Source organism: Sciurus vulgaris (genome assembly GCF_902686455.1).
Source record: "Sciurus vulgaris genome assembly, chromosome: 8".
Taxonomy (NCBI): domain Eukaryota; kingdom Metazoa; phylum Chordata; class Mammalia; order Rodentia; family Sciuridae; genus Sciurus; species Sciurus vulgaris.
Genome location: NC_136468.1, coordinates 66,084,054 through 66,110,961, shown reverse-complemented (window position 1 = coordinate 66,110,961; position 26,908 = coordinate 66,084,054). Strand labels below are relative to the sequence as shown.

General features: G+C 37.0%; 1 protein-coding gene across 3 annotated transcripts in view; it reads left to right on the top strand.

Moving 5' to 3' along the window:
- The window catches only part of RELN (reelin), a 472,616-nt gene that overhangs the window by 216,179 nt on the left and 229,529 nt on the right, over window positions 1-26,908 (top strand). For all 3 annotated transcript variants that reach the window (XM_079149959.1, XM_079149958.1, XM_079149957.1), the window contains exons 5-6: window positions 9,241-9,273; window positions 12,521-12,599. In XM_079149959.1, the coding sequence (XP_079006085.1) occupies window positions 9,241-9,273; window positions 12,521-12,599 (112 nt within the window). The remainder of the gene's footprint in view (window positions 1-9,240; window positions 9,274-12,520; window positions 12,600-26,908) is intronic.

Here is a 26,908-nt window from a genome sequence, read left to right as displayed (position 1 = left end):
TTATGACAGCTTTGGAGTCATAGAGAAGTAGATCAGGGTCTGTCAGTGTGACCTTATCTGCAGAGATGCTGGCACAGAGGACAGGTTCAGTATATCTTAAAGGAAGGGATCTTATTGGAACAAAAGTATAGGCGAGACCAGCTGACTTGAAATAAGAGCATAAGCTGGTCACTGTGGTAAGAATGGGAATATTTCACTTTTCCCCCTTAAACTTATCCATATTTTCTAATTTCTTACAATGAATTTGTATTATTTGGGTTATGTGAAAATAATACAAATTCCCCACCAAAAGCACAAATATAAGTTTCTACTTTTGAAAGGGAGGGCCAGTTCTGCTGTGGCAGGTTGGGATAAATCACTTCTCAGGAACCACAGGGAAATTCTGAACAATAACTCCTGTGTCTTCCCCATGTGACCATTTGCCTAGCTCTCTAGCATGGTCTGTCTCTATTGTGTCATAATTATTTATTTAAATGCTCATATCCCCCAAATGGGAGCTTTTTGAAGTCAGGAATCATGACTTCATTTTTTGTTTTCTTTAACACATAATAATGCTTGGCATAAAAAATACACTCAGTAAATGCTGAATAATGTACTTAAACGTTTTACAATTGGAAACTCACTATCCTTCCTAAAAAACTTTCTTCTGGAATTTTTGCTGTGGGATACTGTGAGGCAGGCTGGCTGATACCAAAGCAGTGTTCCTTCCATTGATCTCAGTTACAAAATGTATGTACTGCCATTTAAAAATCTGGAAATTATTCACAGATTTTCACTGAAACTCTAATGCATCCCCTTAATGCTGTTAGAACATGGACCAGATTCAGGATTTTCTCCATCTCGAATTCTGAGATTCTGAGTAATTGAAAACAATCTCCAGCAGAGCTCTATTGACATGTCACAGTGTAGACAAGGACCAAGAGTTTTCTCATCTCTAATCTGGGGCCAGCGGAGTGTGGGGGCCAGCAGAGTGTCACAGAGGGAGTGTCTGAACAGAGAGTACAGAGGGAGTAGGCTCAATTGTCTTGAAAGTAGAAGATGCTTAGGTTCATTCACTAGCAGTAAAAGAGAAAGAAGAGAAAACACTCAACATTCAGTTCTCACCAAGCATTATTGAATGTCTGCCATGGACCAGGCTCTGTTCTAGGATAGGTCTTGGAATACATCAATGAACAGAGCAAAGATTCTGCTGTCGTGGAGTCTGCATTCCAGCAGAGAGGAGAAAGACAGTATGTACAAGACAAAACAAATGAGTCCATGTGGTACCATGTTAGAAGGTGGCAACTCTGTAAGAGGAAGAAAACAAGTGAAACTAGGGATGGATAAGAGCACACTGTTGGGTGAAAGGGGAAGAGGGAGACTGCAATTTTGAATAGGGTAACTGTAGGTCAGTTAAGTCCCAGTGAGAAAGTGACATTGGAGCAAGGAGCAAGAAGGGGCTTTCTATGGGCTTGTCCAAAATGTCACTATTATTTGGGTTATAAGATTTTAAAGGAAAGAACAGTGATGAGGCACTCGTTAGAAATTATCAAAGCAAAGTGAAGAGGAAATTTCAGGAGACAAACAACTTGAAAGGAAATAAGAGAGAGCAGCATATTACAGAAATTATTATTGAACAATCTAGGAAGAGCTGCAGATAAAAATTATACCCCTCACATGAAATGAGTACTGTTGAACACACCAATAACAAATGTGGTATATGTAGATTAAGGATGAATAATAATATTTTAATTTAAGCTATGATCATGGAACTGCAGGTTCTAATCTGCAGACTGAAAATTATCAACAGATTTTCATTTAAACTCTACTGAATCCGCTTAATTTTCTTGGCACACAAGACCAGGTCCAGGGGCAATGAACCCAAGAAAGTGAACTTGACAAAATATAAGTGGCAGGGTTAGAATCCAGATCTCGGGACTCACAGACCAGTGTTGATTCCATAACAAGTAGATTGAAAATTTAAGAAATTAACCATTGAAAATCTTCAAGAACCATGACCTCATTAAAGAAGATTATCACTACTGCCTACACTTCCTGAAAACCTAGGAAAGAATGAACCCTCTTGGGAGCCCTTGAAAATAAACTACAAGCTTAAGGAAAAAAGCATCCAATGTGAAGCTGCTGTGAGCAGGTCAGCATGTCTGCTGTAGTCCAGTCTCATGCACAGATCACAGGCAAGGATGGGGCAGGGAGAGTAGTGGTGTGTGTGTATGTTCATGGGCCTGTGAGCTTCTTGGCATACCCTCTTCAAACACACACATTGATTATTTAGCAAGGCCAGATGGTGGGCTTAGCGTCCTGACAGCAGTCATGCCCTGTAGTGCCCCCAAAGGGTGCATGTCATTTATAAGCCACGCTGGAATTCTCTGTTGTTGGGCTGATGGAAGTGGCTATAACCAAAGGCAAATGCTTTATGTCAGGAGGAAAGGGGTCAGGCTTACAGCTGGTACAGAAAACCTTGGTTGCTTTCTGCCAGGCTCAGCAGTTCCTGTTGTTCATCACCCTCCAAACAGTGAGTGGTAGAAAGTGAGGATGTATTCTTTAGGGCCCATGGTGGTTGACAGTGTTCTTCTTGAGATTCCAAACTCTTTGGAATTTTAAGATCATTCGTATCAAGGTTTGGTCAGTTTACTTAAACTGTGAGAGGAGAGGGAAATATTTAATAAACAAATTCATAAAGTGAATGGGGTGTTTAATTTACTTAGACATTTTTCAGCACTATAAGAGTACCTTTTAGGGCTGGGGTGTGGCTCAGTGACAGAGTGCTAGCATGTGTAAGGCACTGGGTTCAGTCCCCAGCCCTGCCTGCTACACAAACCAACCATCAAATAAATAAAAAGAAAATAATTTTTAAATGGGTTTTTTTATACCTAAATATTATACAAATTATAGATCAGATTTGGGAAAAGTCTTCCCTTGCTCTGTACTTGTTACTCAATAGCTTGTATTACTGTCTTTCCAAAACCCTGAAAGGCAAAGTATTAAGTCAGCCTTGTTTTTCTCTAGTAGTTAGAATTAGGTTTTGCCATATCTACTTTAATAGTTGAAGGAAAACAAATAATGTGCTTCACTTGAATTTTCCCAGTGTTAAACATTTGCTAGTCAAAGACATCTGTTTTCCCCATGGCTATTTTGTAGCTTGAATTTCAGTTTAGCAGTTACAGCTCCTGTTCATGACATCCCTGGGCTTTACAATTTACACACAAAGAGAGCTGAATTAAGAGGCTCAGGGAAAACCATCCAGAAACCCCAATCTTGCTTCAAGGTCTCACAAACTACCCAACAAGGGAAAGAATTAAAGCCCTCTTGAGGCTATGGCAGGCAAAAAGTGTCCCTGAGTGATCCTGAAGACAGACAAGATTAAGGGGAATGACAAAGAACTAACTCACATGACTGTAGTGGAATTTCTTGCTACTGGCCCTGGGTGGGTCTGGCTCCTTTTTAATTTCCTGAAGAAGGGTGTTTTGGACTGGTGCTGTTTATTCCAAGGTGATTGAACATAGATTTAAACACCCTTCTCTTCAGTTCTGATGGCTGTATACATTCCCACTTGACAGCTTTATCTAGTCTAAAGTCAAAACACCAAGATTTATTCCTGAGAAGGACCTGACATTGAGTTCTTCTGAATGCCTATGGAAGTATGCTTGCTATTCCTGCTGCTATATAATCCTCTTGATTCCCTCTAGTTTGAAGGACAGAACCTAGTTAGATCTATCTAATTACTTGGGGGAGGGGAGCACAGCTGTTTTCAACACACATAAATCATAATTTTATTATGACTTGTGAACTATTATTTCATGCAACTTATTAATCCAACCTTGTTTTCAATGTACACATAAAGATGCAGTTGTTTCCTATAATAATTAATATATTTTTTCATAACCAAGTTTTTGAGAATTGAAATTTGTTAATATTAATTAGCACATATTACAGTATGTCCCCAGTGGGCATGTATGGAAATTGTAACAGACCTGTGGGAATTGTGTGACAATATAAATCAGTTTCAAATGGTGTTCTTAAGTAGCTTATAATATAGATGTACCAGTTTAAAACCAGAAGAGAATAACCAAAACACATTTATAGAAAACCTAAACTCAGTGTAAAAACATTCCTCCCATCTCCTCTGAGGCCTTGCTGCAATAATTTTGCCCTCTCTTTCTTATAGCTTCAATATCTTGCTGTGCAGGGACCCCCTTCCTCCTCAGTGCTTAGACACACTAACGCCAATCACTTCTTGGAATAAGAATGTCATCTTTGACTGCGTGTACCCCTCTGGCCATGTTTCTTACTGACACTCCATCTTGAGAAAGAACATTGCATTTTCCCAGACTTCACTCCTAACCCTGCCATCTGGCCTCTCCTGCCAACATGCTATGGAAACTAACATCCTCAAGGTCACCACTAATCCACTAGGATGCCAGCCAATCCGGGGGCCTCTGGCCCTCACCCTGCCTGACTTCCCCACTCTTTCTCAATTTCATCATGGGTTCCTCTTCTTCCTACATTGTGCATTCTGGGGCTGGCAGTGACTCTGTCCTTGAACTTCTTGTCATACTTTTATATTATCTCTGGTGATCTCACTTGGACCTGTGGTTTTCACCTCCTGAACTCCATCCATTTGCTTGGTGCTGAAAGTCGGTAAGGCAAAGCAGTTGAGAATATGAAGTTCAGAGCTATCCCTGAATCTGAATTTCTGCTCTGGTACTCTCTGATTCTCAAATGACTTGGGGAAAATTATAGTATTTACCTTTTTTGGCCATCCCAGTCCATTCGCAAGGGCCTGGACAATATTCTCTGCCTAGAAGGAACCTAGTCAAGTTGTGAGCATTGACTGCCATAATGAAGTGCATAGCATAGTGGCTGTCTGGCACAGAGACTACAGCTGTTAGCTGTTATCTGTCACCATTATTACTGGGTACTTACATGTCCATATCGTTTTGGTACTTTGAATTCAATAGATTTTAAACTGAACTTTGCTTTCCCCCAAATCTGCATCCCTTTATCGTAGTTGTGATTAGTGACTTAATAATCAACCCAGGTACTAAACAAAAACCTTTATAGCAATTTTTGCTCATTCTTTTCTGCCTTGTATGTCAATCCCAAGATGCCTAGACCAGTTTACTTAATCTTAGTGTCTCTGTGATCAGCCCTCTTCTTCTCATGCTTAATGCCCTTGGTGATGGGTAGTGCTGGCTTTCCATCCATCCATCACAGAGCTCCTAGATACAGACCTCATGTCACTATTCCCAGCCTGAAATCCTTTAACTGCCCCAGTTGCCCCTAGTTAAGTCTAGTTTATAAGGTCCTCTCTGGACTACCCCACTCTCTTCCTTCTCCTCTTTTCTCCTCCTCCTTTGTGTCTTTCTCCTTCATACTTCTGAATGTTATTTAAAAGCCATGTGTGCTCAGGCTTCAGTGAAACTTCCAGCTATTCTTCCTCTTATCTGTCCCATCTATGGAAATGTAGTTCTTCAGTTCTAAAAATCTGGAATTTAAAAAAAAATTGCACAATTACACAGCAATATTTTTAATTCACCAGCAATTCAAATGATATATTGTTTTGTATTCTGGTTATTCACTTAAAATTTTTATTCATACCATAGGTAATTTTTGGAATAATATATGACTATCTTCCCCCACAAGGAAGGGGCATGGATATGATAAGACAATGCATCACAAGTTTTAGTCATTAAAGTGTCATAATTGACAGTTCATAGTAGAATAAATCTTACCTGAAAGAGTTTTCTATTCCCAGTCATAGATTATAAAGATACATTTTTGTTTTGCTCCTATTCCATTTATTTTAGACTATGAAAGATGATAAGTTGTTACAAAACACAAATCAAAGTGGGAAATGAGAGAGGGAGGAAGAAAAAAATAATTGCTAATGTTACTGGTTCTGTGGGTGATTTAGCTGTCTTTAAACACTAAGTAAGCTTTTATACTAGTCATAAGTATATTCCTGAACACAGGGAGAACTATTTTCACTCTAAATTTATAACATTTTTGGAAGCCTAATTATCATACTTGAAGGTCAAATGGTGCTTTATTGCAATAAAATACAAAAAGTAATAAAGAAATTATTCCTGGGGAGATGAAAGTCTAGGTTCATAGCTCATTAAATACTAACTTCACAGACCATGTCTAATTTGTCATATTTAGGTTTGGAAATTTAATACATTTGAATTTCAAATTAGGTGAAGAGGTACCTGAGGCAAAACTACCTAGGGTCTTTGAATTCTAAAATGATTCAGGAGATATGTTTCCTGTAACATAATACCTGTATTTATAAGAATTATCTGTCATCATAAATACACACACATGTGCATGTGCATTATCTTACCCGACTCAAAGGCTCTTTAAAACAGTGATCAATAATAGTAACAAAGAGCTCATTAACCACTCCCCCAATTTGTTTTTAGTCATTCTTTTTCAGTGTGTTCAAATCTCAATCCTCGTTCTGAATATTTGTCAGGACTACTGTATTTTTTAGTCACATGATTACCTTAAGGTTTCCTTTGGAAATAAGTCAGTTGAAAGAAGAGCACATTTGTCAAGAGAATAAACTTTGAGGGACTTAAATACAGCCTCATTTTATTTAATGTGCCCAACCTGGGCTGCTGTGACTTCATGAGATTAGTGCTGAGCTCAACTTTGGAAAGCACATAAACAAATTTTACTTCTCCTTTTGCCCTACATTGTTTCTGAGCGCCTTGGTTTTCTTCCATGACTCTCCCCGCTTTTGTGTGACAGTGATTTCCTAATTGTTTCCTTGTACAGATCTCCCTTGTAGCTCTAGGTCAGCATTGCCCAATAGACATATAATGTGATCCCAGGAGTAATTTGAAATATTATAGTAGCCACATATAAAAAAGAAATAAATGAAATTAATTTGATTATATATTTTATTTAACAAACTTTGTAAAATATTACACATTTCAACATACTTTAGTCAATATAAAATTATTAAGGACACATTTCACATTTCCTTTTTTTTTTTTGTACCAAAGCTTCAAAATCTTGTGCATGTTTTATGCTTAGAAAGTATCTCTTTAGAATACTTGATCTGTTTTAAGATTTCCTAAAATCCACAGTTGAATAGTAACTTCACAGTTGGGCATGGTGGCACACTCCTGTAATTCCAGCAACTCAGAAAGCTGAGGCAGGAAGATCACAAGTTTGAGGCCAACCTCAGCAACTTAGTGAGACCATGTCTCAAAATAAAAAATAAAAAGGGTTGGGGATGTGACTTAGTGGTTAAGCACCTTGGGTTCAATTCCTCGTACTAAAAAAAAAAAAAAAAGTAATTTCACATACCTACTTGTTCCATACCTACTTGAAGAGGCCTTGGAATAACTGAACTGAGTATCAAAAAATCATTTTCCTTTAATATCCACATCCACCTTGACAAAATTTGTTCATTTTTTTAGAAGACCCAATCTAACTGATGCTAAAGCTCATGTATGTCAGTTTCAAAACTGACCAAGTAAATTCAGTCACTCTTACATCTTCCTAGTATTACCAACTTATAAATCACAACAAGTTTGTTGAAAAAATGAAAAATAACTCCAAAATTATTTTCAAAAATTTCTTGTAGTTTTTGGCAGACAATTTAGATTCTAGGACTTAACAGTTAAAATATCCAAGACATTGATTCATATTAGGAAAATGTATAATGTCATTAAAAATTTGTGTTTTGGAAGTTACGTTTCAACACAAATTCCCTTATTTTTCCTGTTAGCTTGCAAATAAGCTCTCACTCTCCTGGAAGCTTCCAGTTTAGCTTGTTCATATTCTGTGTTGATGTTAGTGAGAGAACATATATCATTATACCATGTTTTTGTCTTTGACTGTTGTGTAGTTGGTGAGTTCTCCTTTTGTTTCAAGAAATTCTGCAACATAGAGTGAATCTTTGTGAAATTATCCTACAACTTAGCCAATAAGCATTAGCATAAAACACAAGAATACCTTTTTTTTTCCAAGATTTCTGTAAGTATGACTATTCAGAGAATTTGCATACAACTGTACTCATATTTTCTATAGATTCTGTTTCAAAAAGCTGAGCACAATTATTTTCAATGTGCAGAATATATTAACATGAAGCAGTAAGACATACATTGGTCTCCTGTTTTAAAATGCTGTTAAGTTTGGATTTTTAATCTAACAATGAACCACTGCCCTTTGTGATAGCTAGTTTTTCCATATCTAGCTGAACTTCTTTGACAGATATGATCTAAAAATATCTACATCATGAATTATAATTTTTAAGTATTGAATTGATGTTTCTTCATGGTAAATTGATGTAGTGAATTGCTGTTCCTCCTTTGAGAAAAAAAAACATGAGCAAAGTACAACTTGGCAGTGTTCTGTATCTCCATACTCTTCCACAGTGCCCTTTCTTCACATGCGTATTTGAACATGCCATCTTTTACTCAAAGAGGTTCTGGGGATCATCGTGCGTTCATGGTTAAATCCAAAGTCCTTAGCGTTTAATTGCATGATCTTGTCCTCCCACTGTTTCCAATTTCATCTTTTCTAATCTGCTCAAACATTCATCCAGTCATACTGAACTTGTGGTCCCCACACGGCCATCCTCTCTTACCCCTTCATGCCTTTCCACTCCCTTGGCTACTTCTGTCTTCCTCCTGCTAGTCTTTCAAAACTCAGCGGAGGAACTATCTTCTCTCCATGGAGACCTCTCTTAACACTCCTACCCATCTGCCTGGGTAGATCCCAGGGTGACATCCCTCCCTTTTCCCTCCACTCGCCCCAGCATCCTCAGAACACTATCATAATGCTTATTCCACCCTGCTACCCTTGTCCCCACCAGACAGTGAGCTCTTTGAGGGCCAGGAGAGTGCTTCTGTTTCCATTTTCCTGATGCCCAGCATAGTCCTGGCATGTAATGGGTGCTCAGAAAAGGTTTTGACATGTCCATTAACTATCATATCACATTATATTGTGTGCTTCAAGAGTACCTGACTAAGCCTATATAAAAAAGACTGTCCTGTGTGAAAATGGTTCTGTCTTCATTCTAGGAGGAATCTATTACTTTTAAATGTAGTAACTAAATAGAGTTGGCCATCTTATTTTTTTCTTATTCCTAAATACACCAAAAAGTCTCTAGTCTTTTGATTTGTTTGGTGCAACCTGTTTTGTAATAGCATTTGTGATTGTTTATCACTGCATTTTGCTCTTGTTGCTAATCAGTCATCTTTCTATTTTCCTCTCTTGGTCCAGCTCCAACAGAGGCCACTACACACCCACATCTAGGTAAGTGTTTAAGACTCTGATATGATTAACCTTATTATGTGATCTGCTTGCTTTTGTGTTCTGACTGTGTGGGCAGGTGTTACAGAGGTGAGGAAACGCTCAGCCCTTCGTGATTCACTGATCATCCACTGAAATTTGACACAGGTCCCAACTGTGCCTGAACGCAGAACCTCCCTGAGGCAGTGCCCATACTGCCCAGCTGCCAGTTCACACAGGAACTTTCATATCTGCTAGTCCCCTCACTCTTGGGTCCCTGTTCAGTGTCACTTTTTAGCTGAGTGTTTGAGTAACAAATTATCCACAGAGCTCCTCCTACCCATCATAAAAACTAGAACACGGAGGCAGTGAGGAAAGAACCACAGAGGAGGAGGAGCTGATATCATTTCAGATTTGAGATTTCTGCTCAAAGTGGGTTGAAAAAGAGAAATAATTTGGTCACTTCTTCAAAAATTGAAAGGAGGCTGTTTAAGTAACTATCTACTTTTAAAAAATGCTACCAATTCTTTCATAGTGTCCTGACTCAGTGGCCTACAGTTCTCAGCATGAGGTTGTACAGTGGTTAAAAGTACACATTTTACCCAGTGACTCAGGAGGCTGAGGCAAGAGGCTTGTGAGTTCAAAGCCAGCCTCAATAACTTAGTGAGGTCCTGTCTGAAAATAAAATATAAAAGGGGCTGGGGATGTGTCTCAGTGGTTAAACACCCTGTGTTCAATTCCCAGTACCAAAAAAAAAAAAAAAAACAAAAGAAGAAGAAGTATAGATTCTAAGGCTAGGAGTATATCTCAATGGTAGAGCACTTGCCTAGGATGTGTGAGACCCTGGGTTCAGTCCCAGCAACACACACACACACACACACACCAGATTCTGGAGCCAAACTGCCTGAGTTTATCTCACCTTCTTCACTTACTAACCACTGGCATCAAACAAGTTACTTAGCCCCTCTGTGCCTCAGTTTCCTATCTGTACAATGCAATTAATAATAGTACCTACCTCATAAGATTGATAGGAATGTTAAATGCATGTATAAATTGTATAGTAAATGATACAGTAAATGAAAAATTGTACAGCAAATGATACAATTATTTATTTGGAAATAAATAAATACATGAACCAAGACCCATCAAGACTTACTAGAGAGCATTGTATGGTCTCTAGAAAACAAGTGAATACGAGTTAAATTTTTCATTTGTGTCAGTAAAGACTTATTTTAAAAGCAATTTCCTACACTACACAATTTAACAAGCATGAAAAGAAACTATCCTAGCTAGGTCAGCCTTTTCAGATGTTTCTCACTGTAGCCCTTCCAAACAGGTCAGCTATTTGTCTCTGGGGCTTTTCTTTTCAACCTATAAACCCAATTAATTTATTTTTCTCTTTGGAAAATCTGCCTTGAGTAGCTCTACTTTTATGTGATGCTATAGCTTGGGGCTCCTCTTATTTGGCAGATGAACATAAGTGCTTAGAAGCATGCCTCCTGGCAGCCAGGACAGAAGACAGGCTGGTGACCTGCAGTGGTGCATTCGAGTGCTGGCCAGGTTGGGAATTTGAGAAGCTGAACCCCGTGGGTATTTTTGGCCCTGCGTGCAATTGCTCAGAAGAATCATTAAATCACCCCCATGCACAGGGTCCATCACAGCATCCTATCCAGTGTGTGTCCACGTCCCCCCTGTTCTCGTGCCTGAGGCTTCAAGTCTGAGAGCCAGTGCTCTTGGTAGCTGACTCACTGGTCTCTGGGACTTCATTATGTGCCTGTCTGCTGGCATACCTGGTATAAGAGGGCAAGGACTGCCACAGGTGGGGCTGTCACCAAAGAGAATTTGAAAGTGTGCTTTCTGATATTTGATAGAGGCTTGAGCTACCCAGTGAGTTCAGACAATTACATCTGAGCAATCCCCACTCCCCAACCCCACAAAACAGAAGACATTGCCTTGGAGAAAAAGTTTAAATTGTAGGGTTTGTATTTTTTTTTTGTCATTGTTATTAATCAGGTGATATAATTTTTAATGTTGCAAAAGGCATCTGTTAACCAGTTCAAACAAAACTGTGTAGACCCAGAGAACTTTTATTAGCTGAAGCAAATTTCCTAAGCAAATCATGGGAATCAGATGAGAGTGTTTTTAAAGCATTAAGTTTTTACACCTTGAGAACCCTTACAATTGTAGCTGGCCATGAAATTGTTTTGTTGTTGTTGTTTCTTTGTTGTTTTTGCCCACCCTCTGTTTTCAAAGGAAATATGAATTCTACAGTTATGAAAATACTCTTTGATCTTGACATACACAAGAGCCAAAAACTCAAAACTGGGTGTTTAACACAATCTCAAGGATAGTAATAATGTATTTAAGACCATTTGGTTCCCTGGCATTCTCCTGACTTTTACATTAATGTTATTTGGGAATTTTACTTATTCACATAGATAATTTCTCCTATGCATTTCTGAGAGTGTGTGGGGGGTGTTAACAATTTAAAGCACACTAAATAAAACTGAGTGAGTGTAGGCAATGAGAAAGCAAGCCAGGGCAAAAGGAATAGTATTAAAGAAAACAGAAAGTGGATCAATAAACAGCAACTTTAGCTGACAATAGCCAGAACATTCCATTGCCTTTCATGTTTTAAAGTGAAGTATAGACTGGATCTGCCTGGGTAGTCTCTCTCTCTCTCTCTCTCTCTCTTTTTTTTTTTTTTTTTTTTTTTTTTTTTGGTGTTGGTGGGTACCAGGGATTGAACTCAGGGGCACTTGACCACTGAGTCACATCCTCAGCCCCTTTTTGTATTTTATTCAGAGACAGGGTTTCATTGAGTTGCTTAGCACCTCACTTTTGCTGAGGCTGGCTTTGAACTCACAATCCTCCTGCCTCAGCCTGCTGAGCCAGTGGGATTACAGGCAACCTGGGTAGTCTCTTGCAAGACTTGGATGAGTCTGTGTCAAGACATGAGACAGTTCCTGTGTGGCCTCTCCTCAGGAGCTCATGGAAACCTTGGCCTTCCTGCTGCCTCCTGCCTGCACAGTTTGGGAGGTTTCTTTCTGGGGCTTCTGGATTCCAGACTTGAAGAAGTCTAAACAGCAAGGCCTTTACACTTGTCCCATACTAATTTAGGGACAAAGCAAATGCAATTAAATGCTGGTTTGAAATTCAGTTTTAATATGAAATACTATTATTCTTCATAATGTAGCATATTGGCACTTTTATTTAGCTAAACTTACTGTTGTAGTATAATTCTTTTCTAAATATTTTCCTTTTCTTTCAGCTGAAATACATAGTGATAGCATTATCCTACGAGATGACTTTGACTCCTACCACCAACTAGAATTAAATCCAAATATATGGTAAGTTACAAGAATATGCCTCACTTTGGTTTAATACAAAAAATGATGCTAACTGCTCCTTTAAGGAGCAGTTACTTAGAGTAAATTGCTCTTTAGTGCTAATCTGTGAGTGAGAATTATTAAGCTTAATGAATGGGCTTAATGTTGACTGTACACAATGCCTATTTCTTGACTTCATTCAGAACTGGATCTAGGTGCTTCTTATATCATGAATGTGATTAGTTGTATTTTTTTGTTGTGGTGGTGATTGTTTGTTTGTTTTTAGTTTTACAAGATCTTTACCTAGTGAACATTGTGCTATAATGTGTCTAATGATTCCACTGATGCTAAGTAAAAGAAAGGAAACCTTTTGTCTGAAATGACAAATGATTTGACCCAAACTTCCAAATAATTTCTAAGTTATTGGGTCACCTCATTATTTATTCTCCAATCTTTCTTTAGAAGATGGTTTAAAAAGTTCAAACTCCCTGGGCTTTTGAGGACAAAGAAATAATGAACTCAAACTCAGTCCCTAAAAACTGTTGCATACATAAATTAATGCCTGACTTTGTTGGCAATTTGTTGTATTTTTGCTGACTTCAGAAGAATAAGTCTGTTAAGCCAGAGCTACAGTCAATCTGTATAATTTCAAAAGACCATCTGTATTTGGATTTTCTGTGATAGTATAGGCTGCTGTATGGGACAGTAAAGAGTTGGAGAATGCTAATGTGAACTTTCAAGTTACAATTGGAAATCCAACAATACTTGAGACTAGAAAGAGAATTACCATTTCATGCTTGAATGGTAGCATTATGATATTCATTCCTGTTTTTGTTTACTTTCACTATTTTAACAAATACTTAGCAGTAACTATTTATATAAAAATTAAAAAGGGATACAGTTATCTCAATTAGCTAATACTTTCCTAGAGGAAACACTGGGAACATATTTTTTAGTTTATAATCTAATAGAAATCAAATGTGATGGAGGGGTATAAAATAAAGTACTGTGAAATTCCAAAACAGGAAAGGTGACTCTGATGGGAAGCTCTTGGAGAAAGGGACCCCTGAACTGAGAGTATAGATGACATATAGAGAGTGTCAGGACTTAAAACTAGGCAAGGCACCTCTTTGCTTTCCCTAGAAAGAAATATAGGTTTAGATAGTGTAAATATAGAACAAACTATTATTAGACTAGACAGAGTCATAAAGTCTCATAATTTATGTGCCATTTAAGGAAACAATCTGTCAACAGAATTCTACTTTTGAATACATTCTAAGGATAAATTTCCTAAAATAAATTGAGATCTTTGTTAAAAAAATATTTCTAAGCATGACTTTTACCCAGGAAAAATTCTCTACTTCTCTTGACATTTGGCTTTTTCATATTATATTAATATAGATGTTATTGAATGATTTGTTTCTTTCAAGGCAAGTTCATTTCTGTCACACTAATTCATGGTCTTCAATGAGTTTTCTTGACAAATATAAAATGTGACTTTTATGTGGTTCAAATTCTGTTGTTTTTTAAATCAATAAAATGTGATTGATTTTGCTTCACCCATTTTCATGACTGATCTAATATGTGCTTTCTTGGCAAAAATTATGGATTTTATGTCCCTTTCACTTAAGCTATGGTTTTTCCTACTTTAGTTTAAAAAAAAAACAAAAACCTCTTTTTAACCTTAAGAAGCCAACTGCTTAGGTCTTCTATCAAATATACTTTAGAGTAATTTTACTTTATCCCTTATTGCCCACAGTCTCCTTCACTTAGCCTTTTGGAGATTGAAAAGAAAAAATACAACACCCTCATTATTTGAGAGATGACTTTATTGACCAAAAGGTGGCAGAGGCTCTGAGATCAGGCCATTCTGGTTTGATTCCTGAACAAATGACTTGCTAACCAGGTACACTGCAAAAAGTGAAAAGCTGTTTTCCCTTTCCAAGCTCCGTTTCCTTACAGCAAAAACAGGGCAAATATTGTCCTTTCAGCCTTGTTTTAAAGTTGGATGCATGTGCAAAGGTTGGGCAGAATGCCTAAGGTGTGGTAGTGCTCAAAATGTTAGTTCCCTCCCTCCCTTCTTCCCTTCCTCTCCTTCTGCCCCTTCTCATTCTCTTCTTTGCTTCCTCTTTCTACCTCTTTCTTCCTCATTCCTTTCCTCTCCCTCCCTCCCCAGATCTTTCGTCCTGTGGTGTATTTGCCCAATGAACTATTTATCTCTTCTAAATCCAGATATGAATTTTAAAAACAGATCATTATTGCTACAATAGTCTTAATCTAATTTATTTGACCCCCTTCCTTCATTGCATTTGCATGAAAAACAAACATAGAATCAAATATATCTGTATTACATAAGCTATGGCACATATATCAGTGAAAATAGCATTATAGCAGAATCATAGAGGAAGGAAAAAAAGAGGGTATTGGATGCCTTGAACCTCTTAAAAATAAACATAAACTTTCTAAAGTCACAAACTAGTACCCAGTAAAATCATTTATGCCAGTTAAATATTTGCAAAAAGGCAGCAAAGCCCCACTTTGTTTTATAACGTTTTAGGCAGTTTTCACTCTCCTGAAGTCTGTTTTCTTAGTACATACTTTGTCACAAGATTTTTGTCCCTTATGATATTTTCTTTATTTTTATCCCACAGAAGACTTAGAAGCATACCAAAGCTTTGTGGCAGTGTGGAAAGAGAATCCTTGGCTGCCAACTCTGTCTCTAGGTCCTGCACACACCACCAGATAGAAACAAAGAGTGCTAGGTGTGATGCTTTGGGCCAAATTGCCATGACTAACTACATCACCAAATAAATGTGACAATACTGAGGAAAAGGTCCTGCTTATATAAACATGTTTCTCCCATGAAGTTCTAAAAGCTTCATATGCATTATTCAATTTGTAATTTTTATGGACAAGTAAAAGGAGAGATTAAGAAACTAAAGTTAGCAGGTGTGATGGCATATACCTGTAATCTCAATGATTCAGGAGACTGAGGCAGGAGGATTACAAGTTCAAGGCCACCCTGGGACACTTCGTGAAACCCTGACTCAAAATAACTTTTAAAAAGGACTGGGAATGTGGCTTGGTAAAGTGACCCTATGTTCAATCCTCAATACAGAAAAAAAGAAAGAAAGAGAGCTATGCCTGTGCTGTGTTAAATAGGTAGCTCAGGTTAAAAGTTAAATCATTCACTACTTCAATTAACCTCGTTTAAGGAAATCAATTTTCCTTTTACTTCATGTAATTCCATTAATATCCAAGTTTGTTGCCTCATGTACAAATGACCACATAAAAAGACAAAGAACATAAAATGAGAGAACCTTTATTGTGAATAAAGGGAATAGCTAAGTTACTCTTTCAAGTGTTTGATGGCAGTTTGAATAGAACCAAGAAAAAAAAAATTTACATCAATGTAATATTGAATGTTCTACTACTCAATTTAAGCATTTGAATTGATTTAAAAATTAATAATTTTACTTGGTGAAAAGTTAATTAATACAAAATATAAACAATAAAAATAGGTCTTTTTACATTTGACCTATATTCTCTTTCTCCACAGGCAACTGGTATAACAGTTTCTGTGAGTCCTTCCAGAAACTGTTTATACTTAAATGAATATAGTTAAGGATCTGTACATAAACTAGGGTATCAGAGAAAAACTCACTTTTTATTCTTCCATAACCCAACTTAATTCCTTTTTATTGTCCCCTTCTGTAAAGTTGGTGGAAGCATAATTTCATTCAACTCCGGTTTGTCCTCCCCCATTTTGAGGGTGTTTGTAAGCTAACTTTCAGAGGGAGTTTGTTATTGCTAAAGCAGATGATAAGTGAGGATATCTCACTATTTCCCAGACATTTGTTCCTACAGGTTTGCACCCAGTCCTCCCTTATCTCCTCTAGTCCTTGGTGACTGGTTCACACAAACAGCCTTGGTCCCATCCTTCAGAGCCGTCTCTCCTTTTTGAGCCCTCCTGAAGGCATGGAAACTGCTCTGTGCCTGAACTGGGCCACCTGCAGCAATTTTGCGAGGCTGTGTTCTGGTGTACAGTTGTGCAAAGGTCTGGTCCTTTGGCCTCCTGGGGCAGCAGAGAGTCCTTCCACTCTTTTCTCCCATATCTATCTTGGGACTTTACTAGGAATGTGGCCCATTATCTCTCCCAGCTTCTTCTGATTGCTTCTTTGAATGAGAAATGAGAAGCAAAGTTTCAGATGAAGAGGACCAAAAAACCAATACAGCAGTAGCTCAGGCTTGATGAAAGGGACTTCTCAGCTTTACTTTGCCCTGATGCTGGAACACATGCAGACTTAACCCTGGACACAATTCTAATGTGCCATTGAATCCCCGGGCTGAGAAGGCGTGCAGATGGAGCAACACCAGTTCATTAGTGTTTCTCAGGATTCACCATTCTCAGCTGCACTGCTGAGATGGAGGATCAGTCATGTCTTAGTCATGTGGCAACAATCCTCCCACCCCCTCCTCCAAAAATGGGAAGGAAAATCTCATATAACTAAATCTTATGAACTTTTAATTTTAGCAGCCACAACTTGCACATCAACTACACTTTCATAGTTTCTTTTGTGAATTAAACTATTTTGGTTTAGTATTTCATGTGATCAGAGAACAATCTTTACTTTTCTTTAAAGAAATACACGTAAGAGCCCAAATCTAGACCATCTCAGATACTTGTCAACAGGAACATGGATAAACAGTGAAACAGCCACACAATGGAATTTTTCTCAGTGGTGAATTATTGATACTTAAAACAGTTGAATGAATCTCAAAAATATTATGTTGAATGAAGGGAACTAGACTTGAAGAGTTTGTTCCACTTATATGAAATTCAGAATAGGCAAACTTATCTAAAGTGACATAAATTAGATTACTAGTCATTTGAGGGATAAAGTATTGACTGGGAAGGGGCAAGAAGGACCTTTCTAGGGTGATGATCTGTTATACATATCTTGAGAGGGTATTGGCTATATAGATAAGTGTTTCCAAAACCTGAGCTCTCTGTATATCACTATGTGTAAATTTTATTGGTAAGAATATTTCAATGATAAGAAAAGTAAAGGAAAAAGTAAGAAATGAGTGATATTTCTGATTTATAACTTAGAATGGTAGGAAAACTTAAAAAATTAATGAATTCTTAAAAAACGATTAAGTGTCTTTACCCTCCAGGCAATTAGAATCAAGGAGAAATCTTTGTTTTGCTTAAATGATTCCTTTAATCCTTGTTTTCTGAAGATTACAGAAGGCATCCGGAGCTCTACCATCACTGATGTTCTAGAGGGAAACACAGGACTATTAAAATACACAATGTTAGATGGTAACTAGAGGACAACAGATGTTTCCCCTCCAGCAGAATGACAGAGCAATAATAATAGCAAATGCATCCTATTCAACAGAGATCAGGGAAGAACAGGAGTTGTCCTCAGAAGGAGCATCTTAGATGAGTAAGCTGTGGTGCCAATAGGGATATGAGACATCAAGAAGAAATACATCACATACGACTAGAGAAATGAAAAGTTGTGTCCCATTTGTGTACAGTGAATCGAAATGCATTCTGATGTCATGTATAACTAATTAGAACAAATTTTTAAAAAAAGAAGAAAAAATACAAATTAGTCTCAGATCCTATGGTATGTGAAGACTTCTGTCAGTCGGTTATGATACAAAAGCCTCACAATTTACAGCTTAAAGATCATACACTCTGCTCTACCTGGTATCCTCTTAAAAATACTAGTTTGTTGGGGCAATTAATATGAAATGGAGCAAAAAGTTTGGCGATCTGGCTTATTAATATCTTCCTTAAGAAACAATTGTTTAGACAAAATATAAATGAAATTACTGGTATTTTAGGACGAGGGTGTGTTATTCTAGCTAAAGCTTCATTCAGTGATCACTTAGGGAAACAGTAAAACCTCCTTGTGGTCTATTAGTATCTTGGAGCCCCGTCCTTCTCCATAAATAATGAAAGCATTTTGTAGCCAAGTGTGAGAACTACCACGTAGTTGGGGTGTTCAGGTAATCGAAAAGAAGTAAGACTAGTGAGCTGAGAAATAGCTGAGAAAGAAATGGGGAAAAACTGTTCTATCCAATTTTGCCCGTCATTTGCTGGAAGTAAGGCAGTCCCATGGCAGTACATCTGGAAGATAGTGCTGGTGGAAGGCAGAATAAATCCTGCATTTTTTCAAGAGTTACTACAAAAGATTGTGAATAGATGAGAAAAATAAGGTAACATAAACATTTGCTAAAACATCTAATATATCATTGCAGTTGAGGGTTTGGGATTATAATTTAGTCATGGTGCAGTATTCTAATCCTTTGTGAATCTTTCTATATGTTTTCTTTCACTTCCTCCCTCTTGATTTCTTTACTTCTTTCCATTATCTCTCACTGTCTTCTCTTTTGTTACTTTTTTCTCTTATCATAAAACTCGCCTCTTAACTTTCTTTTCTTGCTTCCTCCCCTTTCCGCTTACTTTTTTTTTTTTTCCCCATGATATAATTGCTCTGGGGAAAAGCTTCATCTACAATAGAAAGGTTAACCACAAGGCCCCCCACTGATAAAAGAAGGTATGAATTGAAGACTTATTATTTCCTTCTTTAATCTGTGTTTCAGATGACAGAAACAAGAGCTCACTCATTGGAATTAAATGTCAAGTACATTTGAAACAAGGGAGAAAATATTTCTTCAAGCAGCGTGTCGTAGAATTCACCATAGTAGGAGACCAGGATATTATGTGCAGTAGTAGGATTTCAGAGGGGTTATTTTTAACCTATTTGTCATTGTACCTGTTAACGAGAATAGATCAAATTTTCTAACTCCCTAGTGAATTCAGAAGAGTTCTTTTACCTTCCTCAGTGAGAAGTAATGAGAAAGAATGAACTATAAATGGAGTTTGTCATTTTCAACATTTAAGGCATGTGTTAGCTTCTTAAAAAAAGAGGCATGACATAGTTGAAGATGATATTATTCTCATTCTTACAGGGTGAACTTTCCTTGCTGTTTTTCTAAAAAATATTCCACATTTACAAAGAGAATAGGGTGTTTTTGTGTTTATTTTTTAAAAACTTTTTCTTTCACTTTTTGAAAATGATCACATAAATTGCTTACATGTCATGACCTCTTGATTATAAAACATTGCCTCTTTATTATAAAATATGATCAAAGGTTGAGTGTGCTGGTTGTTGAGGCCTGAATGGAAGTTACAAGGATCACTGGTGTCTCTGAAGATGTCAACTATTGTCCAGCTACCACATGACCTGCAAGGTCTCATTTACTTGGGTGAATTCACCAGTTCCTGATGTGGCCTCACTTTGCAAGATGTCAGATTTTGTCTGCACACAGCATGACCTAAATGGCAGAGACAAATTGTCTTTGGACCAAGGAGTTATAAGAAGTTTTTTTTTAATTTTCCCGGTTTCAAAGAATCTTTATGTATTTAGAACTAACGTTATAAAAAAATTTTAACATTTCCGTACAGAAATTCTGGTGAATAGACAATTCTGGTGAATAGAATGCCTGATTGCTTCTTGCAAGGCTGAGTGTAAGCCATTGACCCCTTCAGAGGCAATAAATTAGGGATAGATAATACGATGTCCTCTGTCTTGGGGACAAATGGCATGTATTTCAAATGAGAATTTGATGATAACCGATTATCAGTGAATTTCCAGGTGATTAACTTGTTTCAGCAGAGTGCCTGACTGAAGGCTGAATGATTTCACTCTGATCCAAAATGAGGAGTGAGTCATGTCATTCGACTACTCTTGAGAAAATAATATTTCGATTACTTATTTATTGTTATCAGGATGATGTCACCAACCATTCATAAATCTCCAGTTGTGTAGAGGAGTCCAATTCTGTCATTAATCCTGTTCTTCTTTCCCGAAAGCACTTCTGAATCATTGCAGTATGTGGGGACCTTGGTCTCCAGGCATATTTCACTCCAGGTTTCTGTGTGCCTACTCACGGGGCAGTTGAGTGTATTTTCTTGGTAATAGTTTTAAAATCAGGATAAAAGGCATAATTATACCTTTAGAAATGTACTCTCTACTGTTCAAATGTATATCATGTATAATTCTTTGTCCCAAAACAAAAACAGCCACCTAAATTTAAGAGAGAGAGAGAGAGAGAGAGATTAAGGAGAGAGAACTAATACAAAACTAACAAGCTTGAAGACTGGCAAGGAGCTTGTTACAGTGAAAAACAAGATCCTGGTTCAAAGCATTTCTTTTTCTTTTATGTTTATGGTTTGACCCTGTTTTCGTTGGTCAACAAGTACCAATCTTTATGTTTACTGATTCTTTTATGTTAGTAACAAAGAGAGAGAAAATGATGTACACATAAAATATATTTTGATAAATTACTTAAGGATGTATATAGCCAAAAGGAGTGTTGAAGTTGATTCTTCTATACTTCAGTTCAGTGATTCACACAATGTTTTCTTATGAAATGTTTCTCTTGTTTTTGTAGTTTCATTACTAAAACAAAATCCTTTTATCCTGTAAGTGAAAAAACAATTTTTAAGAACAGTCATTGTAGATTTTCAAAATAAACTTTGACAGTAAAAATTGCAAGCATTCTTTGAAATTCACATTCCTTTTACAGAACTGGAACTTTTTTCTCAACTGGCTGCATTACAGTAGAGTGAGAATAATATTAGGCTAGGAGTCAGGTTCCTTGTTTTATCATTTTAATAATGAGGGGGTAATGAGATGCAGTGATAGAGCAGGTCCTCTCTAACTTGATGATCTGTGACCTCAAGTAATAAGGCTCATGTGGAACCCAAGCATGTGATAAATAGGTTCAGAGAGGGTTTAATAAATTCATACTTTGCATGGTCCTTGAAGATTGCAAGCATTTCCCTTGAAATGTCTTTTAATCATATTGTTCATGATAGAATATATTTTGATGTGGGCAATTCCTATGATGTGCCTGAGTATTTGTTAGATTCTTATGTTCTTTTTTTGCATATGGAGAAACAGAAAAAAAAAAAAAGAGAGAAAAGGTTAGAGAAACATTCAGCATTTTACTATTAAATGGAGAAATGATTCATTTCTAATCCTTAGCCTGGGAAGTCACATTCTTTCTTAAACTGAAAAACAAAAGTCCGTTTATCTGGGATTCTTTAAAACTTTCTTCTTCCCACATATCACTGAAGAATATGTTTCCTAACTTTATAAAGCCCATGATTTTTCTCAGAATAAGTTATTTAAAAGAAACTTGGCTCTGAGGCCATTGAATTTTTTTTTTTTTTTTTTTTTTTTTTCCTTTTTGGTACAGGGGATTGAACCCAGGGGTGCTTTAGCACTGAGCTACATTTCCAGTCATTTTTTTTTTTCCATTTTGAAATAGGGTCTTGCTAAGTTGCTGAGGCCAGACCTCAAAGTTGGCAGTCCTCCTACCTCAGCCTCTTTTCATTGACTTAAATGTCACAATGAGCAGATTTTTTTTTTTTCCCTCTCTGAGCCTAAAGAAAATTGGTCCACTCATTATCCAGAAAATTGAACCCTAGTTCTCAGGAACTTGTGGAACTTTTCCATAAAGGAGGAATAATATTTCATACTTTCACGAATTTTCACAGAGGGCACCCTTTGTTGTTAAATACCTTACTCCTCTCAACCATGCTAAATCATAGACATAGAGGCCTGAGAAAGTGAGGAAGACAGGGCAGAAGAGCATTTAGCACTTAAGTATTGTTTGAAGTTCTGCAATGGAATTTGCATGTTTATATCTGAAGGTTTTAAAAACACACCTCATCTTCCACATGGATCACTCCCCTCTTCTGAAAAGCCATGACTATCAGTTTTACTTTGAACTATCTTGTCTGTATTCCATCAAGATCATTGTGCTCATCATGAAATTTGATTTATCTTGCCCTTTATTATAATGGTATTCATGTGTTTGGAAGTAAAATGCTTAATTTATATATTTTATTTTATTTTTTGGGTACTGGGGAGAAGTCAGGGGCATTCAACCACTAAGCCACAGCCCCAGCACTATTTTGTATTTTATTTAGAGACAAGGCCTCGCTGAATTGCTTAGCACCTTGCTGTTGCTGAGGCTAGCTTTGAACTCACCATCCTCTTGTCTCAGCATCCTGAGCTGCTAGATTACAGGCATGTGTCACTGCACCGGGAAAAATGCTCGATTTTGATGATAGAAAACTTGGAATATCATAGTGTAGATGCACTATCAGAAAATTCACCTTGAGGGGCAACACTAATAATGGTGCTGCCCACCATTCATAAATCTCCAGTTGTGCAAAGGAATCCAATTTTTCTCATTAATCCTCTTCCTATTTCCTGTGTCCTGAAAGTCCTTCTGAGTCACTGAAGGATGTGGGGATCTTGGTCCCGAGGCATATTTCACTCTAGTTCCCTCTGTGCCTACTGTTTGGGGAGTAGAATAGAAATGAACCCCATTGCCAATAATCATGGAAAAGTAAGAGGAGATAGACAGACTTGGAAGGATTCACACTGAAGGGTCATGATGATAGGCTGAACTTTCCAGAAACCAGACTAAGGGTAGCTGGTTATTCCTCCGTGATCCATTCCTGGACCTCTTCTTTATATAGCCTCTCCTCTCCCCTCACCCCTAAAAATATGCACTCCCATGATTTCAACCAGATCTTAAACTGTCATGTCAGCCTCATGAAGCTTTAAAGTTTAGCTAGTCATCTCCAATTGTCAGCATAACCAGAGAATGGACAGTTTCCAAGTCCTGTAAATCTCTACAGTTGTGCGGTCCAATATGGTAAGCATTAGTCACATATGATTATTGAACACTTGAAATATAGCTAACCTGAATTGAGATATGCTGTAAGTATAAAATACACCCTATAATTTGAAGGCATAGTGTGAAAATGGAATATGTCATTAATAATTTTATATTAATTACGTGTGAAAGTGTAACAAATATACTAGGCTAAATGAAACATTAATCCATTTTTTAAAAATGTTTAGTGTGGCCATTAGAAAATTGAAAATTATGTATGTGACTCATATTTTTTTACAGAGCACTGGTACTCTATAGTGGGTCTATTTTTCCTCCATCCCCACCTTATTTCATCAATAGCTCTCAGTCTTTTATACCTCCAAACCATCGTTTGCTGGAGCCATTTTCTTAAAAGGTGGATTTGCATCATGACTTTCTAAACAGAACAACAGGAGTTTGAACCCAGTGTTATAATTTATTAGCTGTGTAACTTCAGACAATACCATATCTAATCAGTTTAGCACCTTCTAAATGGGGATATAAAATATTTAAGGACAGTTTTATATGAATTAATGGAGGCATTGCTTGTGGAGCTCCTAATACAGTACCTATCACTTGGTTAATGGTGCACAAAGCCCTTCATTTTCTAGATCCATCCTTTGTCATCCTTCTACATGTACCAGCCTGGTTCCAGCCACACTGACCCCCTGACCTCACAATTCAGTTTGTGTCTCATAATTTCGGTATAATCTGTGCCCTGTTGCTCAACCTTTCATCATCACTTAAGTAACTTGTATTTTCTATTCGGACCCAGTACTGGCAGCTTTGGAAGTCTTCCCTTACTTTTGCGGTCTGGAAGAGGTACTACCACAGCCACTGAATATTCCCGTAAAAAGGAGGCAGAAATAATGGAAAATGTCATGAGTGTCAGCATTAGCAAGCCCCGAGTCCCAACTGCAATTTTTCAGCCTCACAGCTGTGTAACTTTGAGCAAATGCTTCTCCTCTCTGTAGCCCAATTTTCTTATTAGTAAAATAAGGAGAACGACACCTTCTCTCTTCTTAGAAGTCAAAAGGTTTAAAAGGACTTTAGGACAAGATAGAATGCAACAAATAGCTAGCATCATATGGACAGCCTTTATTGTAACTATTTGTTTACCTCTCTGATTTTCCATCTGGAATGTGAACCGCTGGAAGAAAGGACAATATTATGTTGGTCTTTGTACCACTAAAACTTAGTACAGTGCTTGTAAGTGCTTAACATAAACCTATTAAGTACAAGAATGAATTAATAAATGATGAATGAATAAATAACACCACTGACAGCTAAGAGAGGGTTGGATTTGACCACCTAGAGGGATGGGCATTCAGGGTAAATTAAAATAAATTATGTTGACAAACCCAGTCAAACTGGGAGAAAGGACATTTAAAAGACTTTGGCAGGAGCCTGACATGTTTGTCCCATCAATCCTTGATGAAGCTATTGTTCCTCCAAGTAGCAATGTAGTGGGTATTAGCTGGTAATTGTAAATCTTTACGATTTCATCAATAAAGTACCAAAGCCTTTTTAAATTTTTAAGTTTTAGAGATATAAAAGAGCACAAAGAACAAGTAAAAGTCTAGAGGAGTTGGTGAAAAGAAGAGCTATATCTGTTTGGTTTTTTCTTGCATTTATTTTTTTTAAAACCCTGCTATTCCACAAAGTAGAAGTTTCTCCAAACACATCCATGGTCTATTCACTGATTCTCTAATTCCTGGCTGTAGGCCATCTACATCAGTACCATCTTTAAACAATATAAGTTATCAATGTTCTATTATCAGTGTTCTACCTGGATCCTATTTAATCAAGACTATTGGAGGAGGAGGCCTAAAATGTATATTTTACATGGATATTATTTTTATGATATAGTTGACTTGGGACTGTGGATGAATATATATAGATAGAAGATTGCTATAGAAATTTAAATAGCAGGCCTCAGATTTCATATTAACAGGAATACTTTGAGGTAAACTGTCCCTGGAAGCTGATATCTGATAACCATTATGAGGTTTGAACATTGTTTTAATTTTCTCTATTAAAGTTGGTGTTTCTCTTAATCAATTTCACAATGACTGGAGACCAAATAATCCTCACTATCATTAATGTCAGATTCCTACTATAATTTTTGTTCTAAATCTCTGTACTTTTATCATGACCACAATTAATTTAAAGAATTAGAAAACTAGTAGTAAGAAGTTCAGGTGATGTAGCTAAATGGTAGAGCACTTGCTCGCACAGCATGAAGCTCTGAGTTTAATTTCCAATACATATAAAAAATTTCATAATACAGATTCTCTGGGAGGGAGCAATCAAATATACCATTTCTGGAACAAATGCTGGAGCAAATGAAAATGGTGGATATCCATGAGAAATTAATAGTACTACTACTAGTAGTGGTCACTGACACTTCATCCTTACTATATACCAAGCACTGTTCTAAGTTCCTTAGACCTAGGGCCTTAATAATATTTCTGTTTATGAAGTTGTCCTATATTCATTTATTCATTCAAAAATATTTATGGAATGTAACATTCCATAAATGAAGATTCCATAAAGGAAGAACAAGAGACAGGTCTGTTGCCCTTTCAAAGTTACTACTAGGTCTCTTCTAATGTCAAGGACTTTATTAGACCTTGCTTCACAATAATCAAGAGAAGATTCCGATCTCCTACTAATATTTGTGATGCTATGAGATACATTTTAAGTTCCATATCAGACATTCTTTTCCGTTTCTTCTGAAGAAATCAAACACACTTGCCATCATTGATCTTCCTGTGTGGGAACATATTTGAAAAGATCAGAAATAATACTCATTATTTACTTCATATGGTAAAATATACAGGAAGTACTTACATTTATTTGCCAAGTTTGTGCTTATTGTGCTTCTGCCTCTTGGCTTTCTGGAATACCTTCTCTTTTAACACAATTGATATCCTACTTGGATGGGAGTTCCTATTCCCTCTTTCTGAAATTAGCTAAGAGCTGCAAGGAATAATACCATGATCTCTGTCCTAAGCAAAGGGCACAGTGCCCTTTCTACAGAGTTTGGCATCTGGAATGTGAAAGTCTTTGCAAATATTCTTTCTACATAAAATACAGCTCTCATGTGACTTGAGGATCAAACAGGGGGAACATAGATCTTTCTACATGTTAGGTGTGTAATGACTGTAGGTTGAACTGCCACAATACAGAATGTTGTGAACACTACCACAAATATACAAAGTCAAATTCAGACTATGCATACCTTCAGTTTCTACTGGGTAGACATGAATAATTTTATTTTTGAGATCCTACCCTAAGTTTTTATTAACACTTTATTTTGTAGCAATAACGCAGCTAACTAAATTATTTGCAAGGTTGATATACTAACTTGGTATCCAAAATTTGCTTGAATTAGAATTTTTGTATTCTTCACAGTAATATGCACAGTAATGTAAGGACTGCATATAACATCAGATTCCATTACTTTTAGCATAGTGGCTGGTATACATGACAATTTGAGAGTAGTTAAAATACTTACACTGACCATTCGCAAAAGAAAAATGTTTAAAATTTGTAAAACGTCTTTTGCT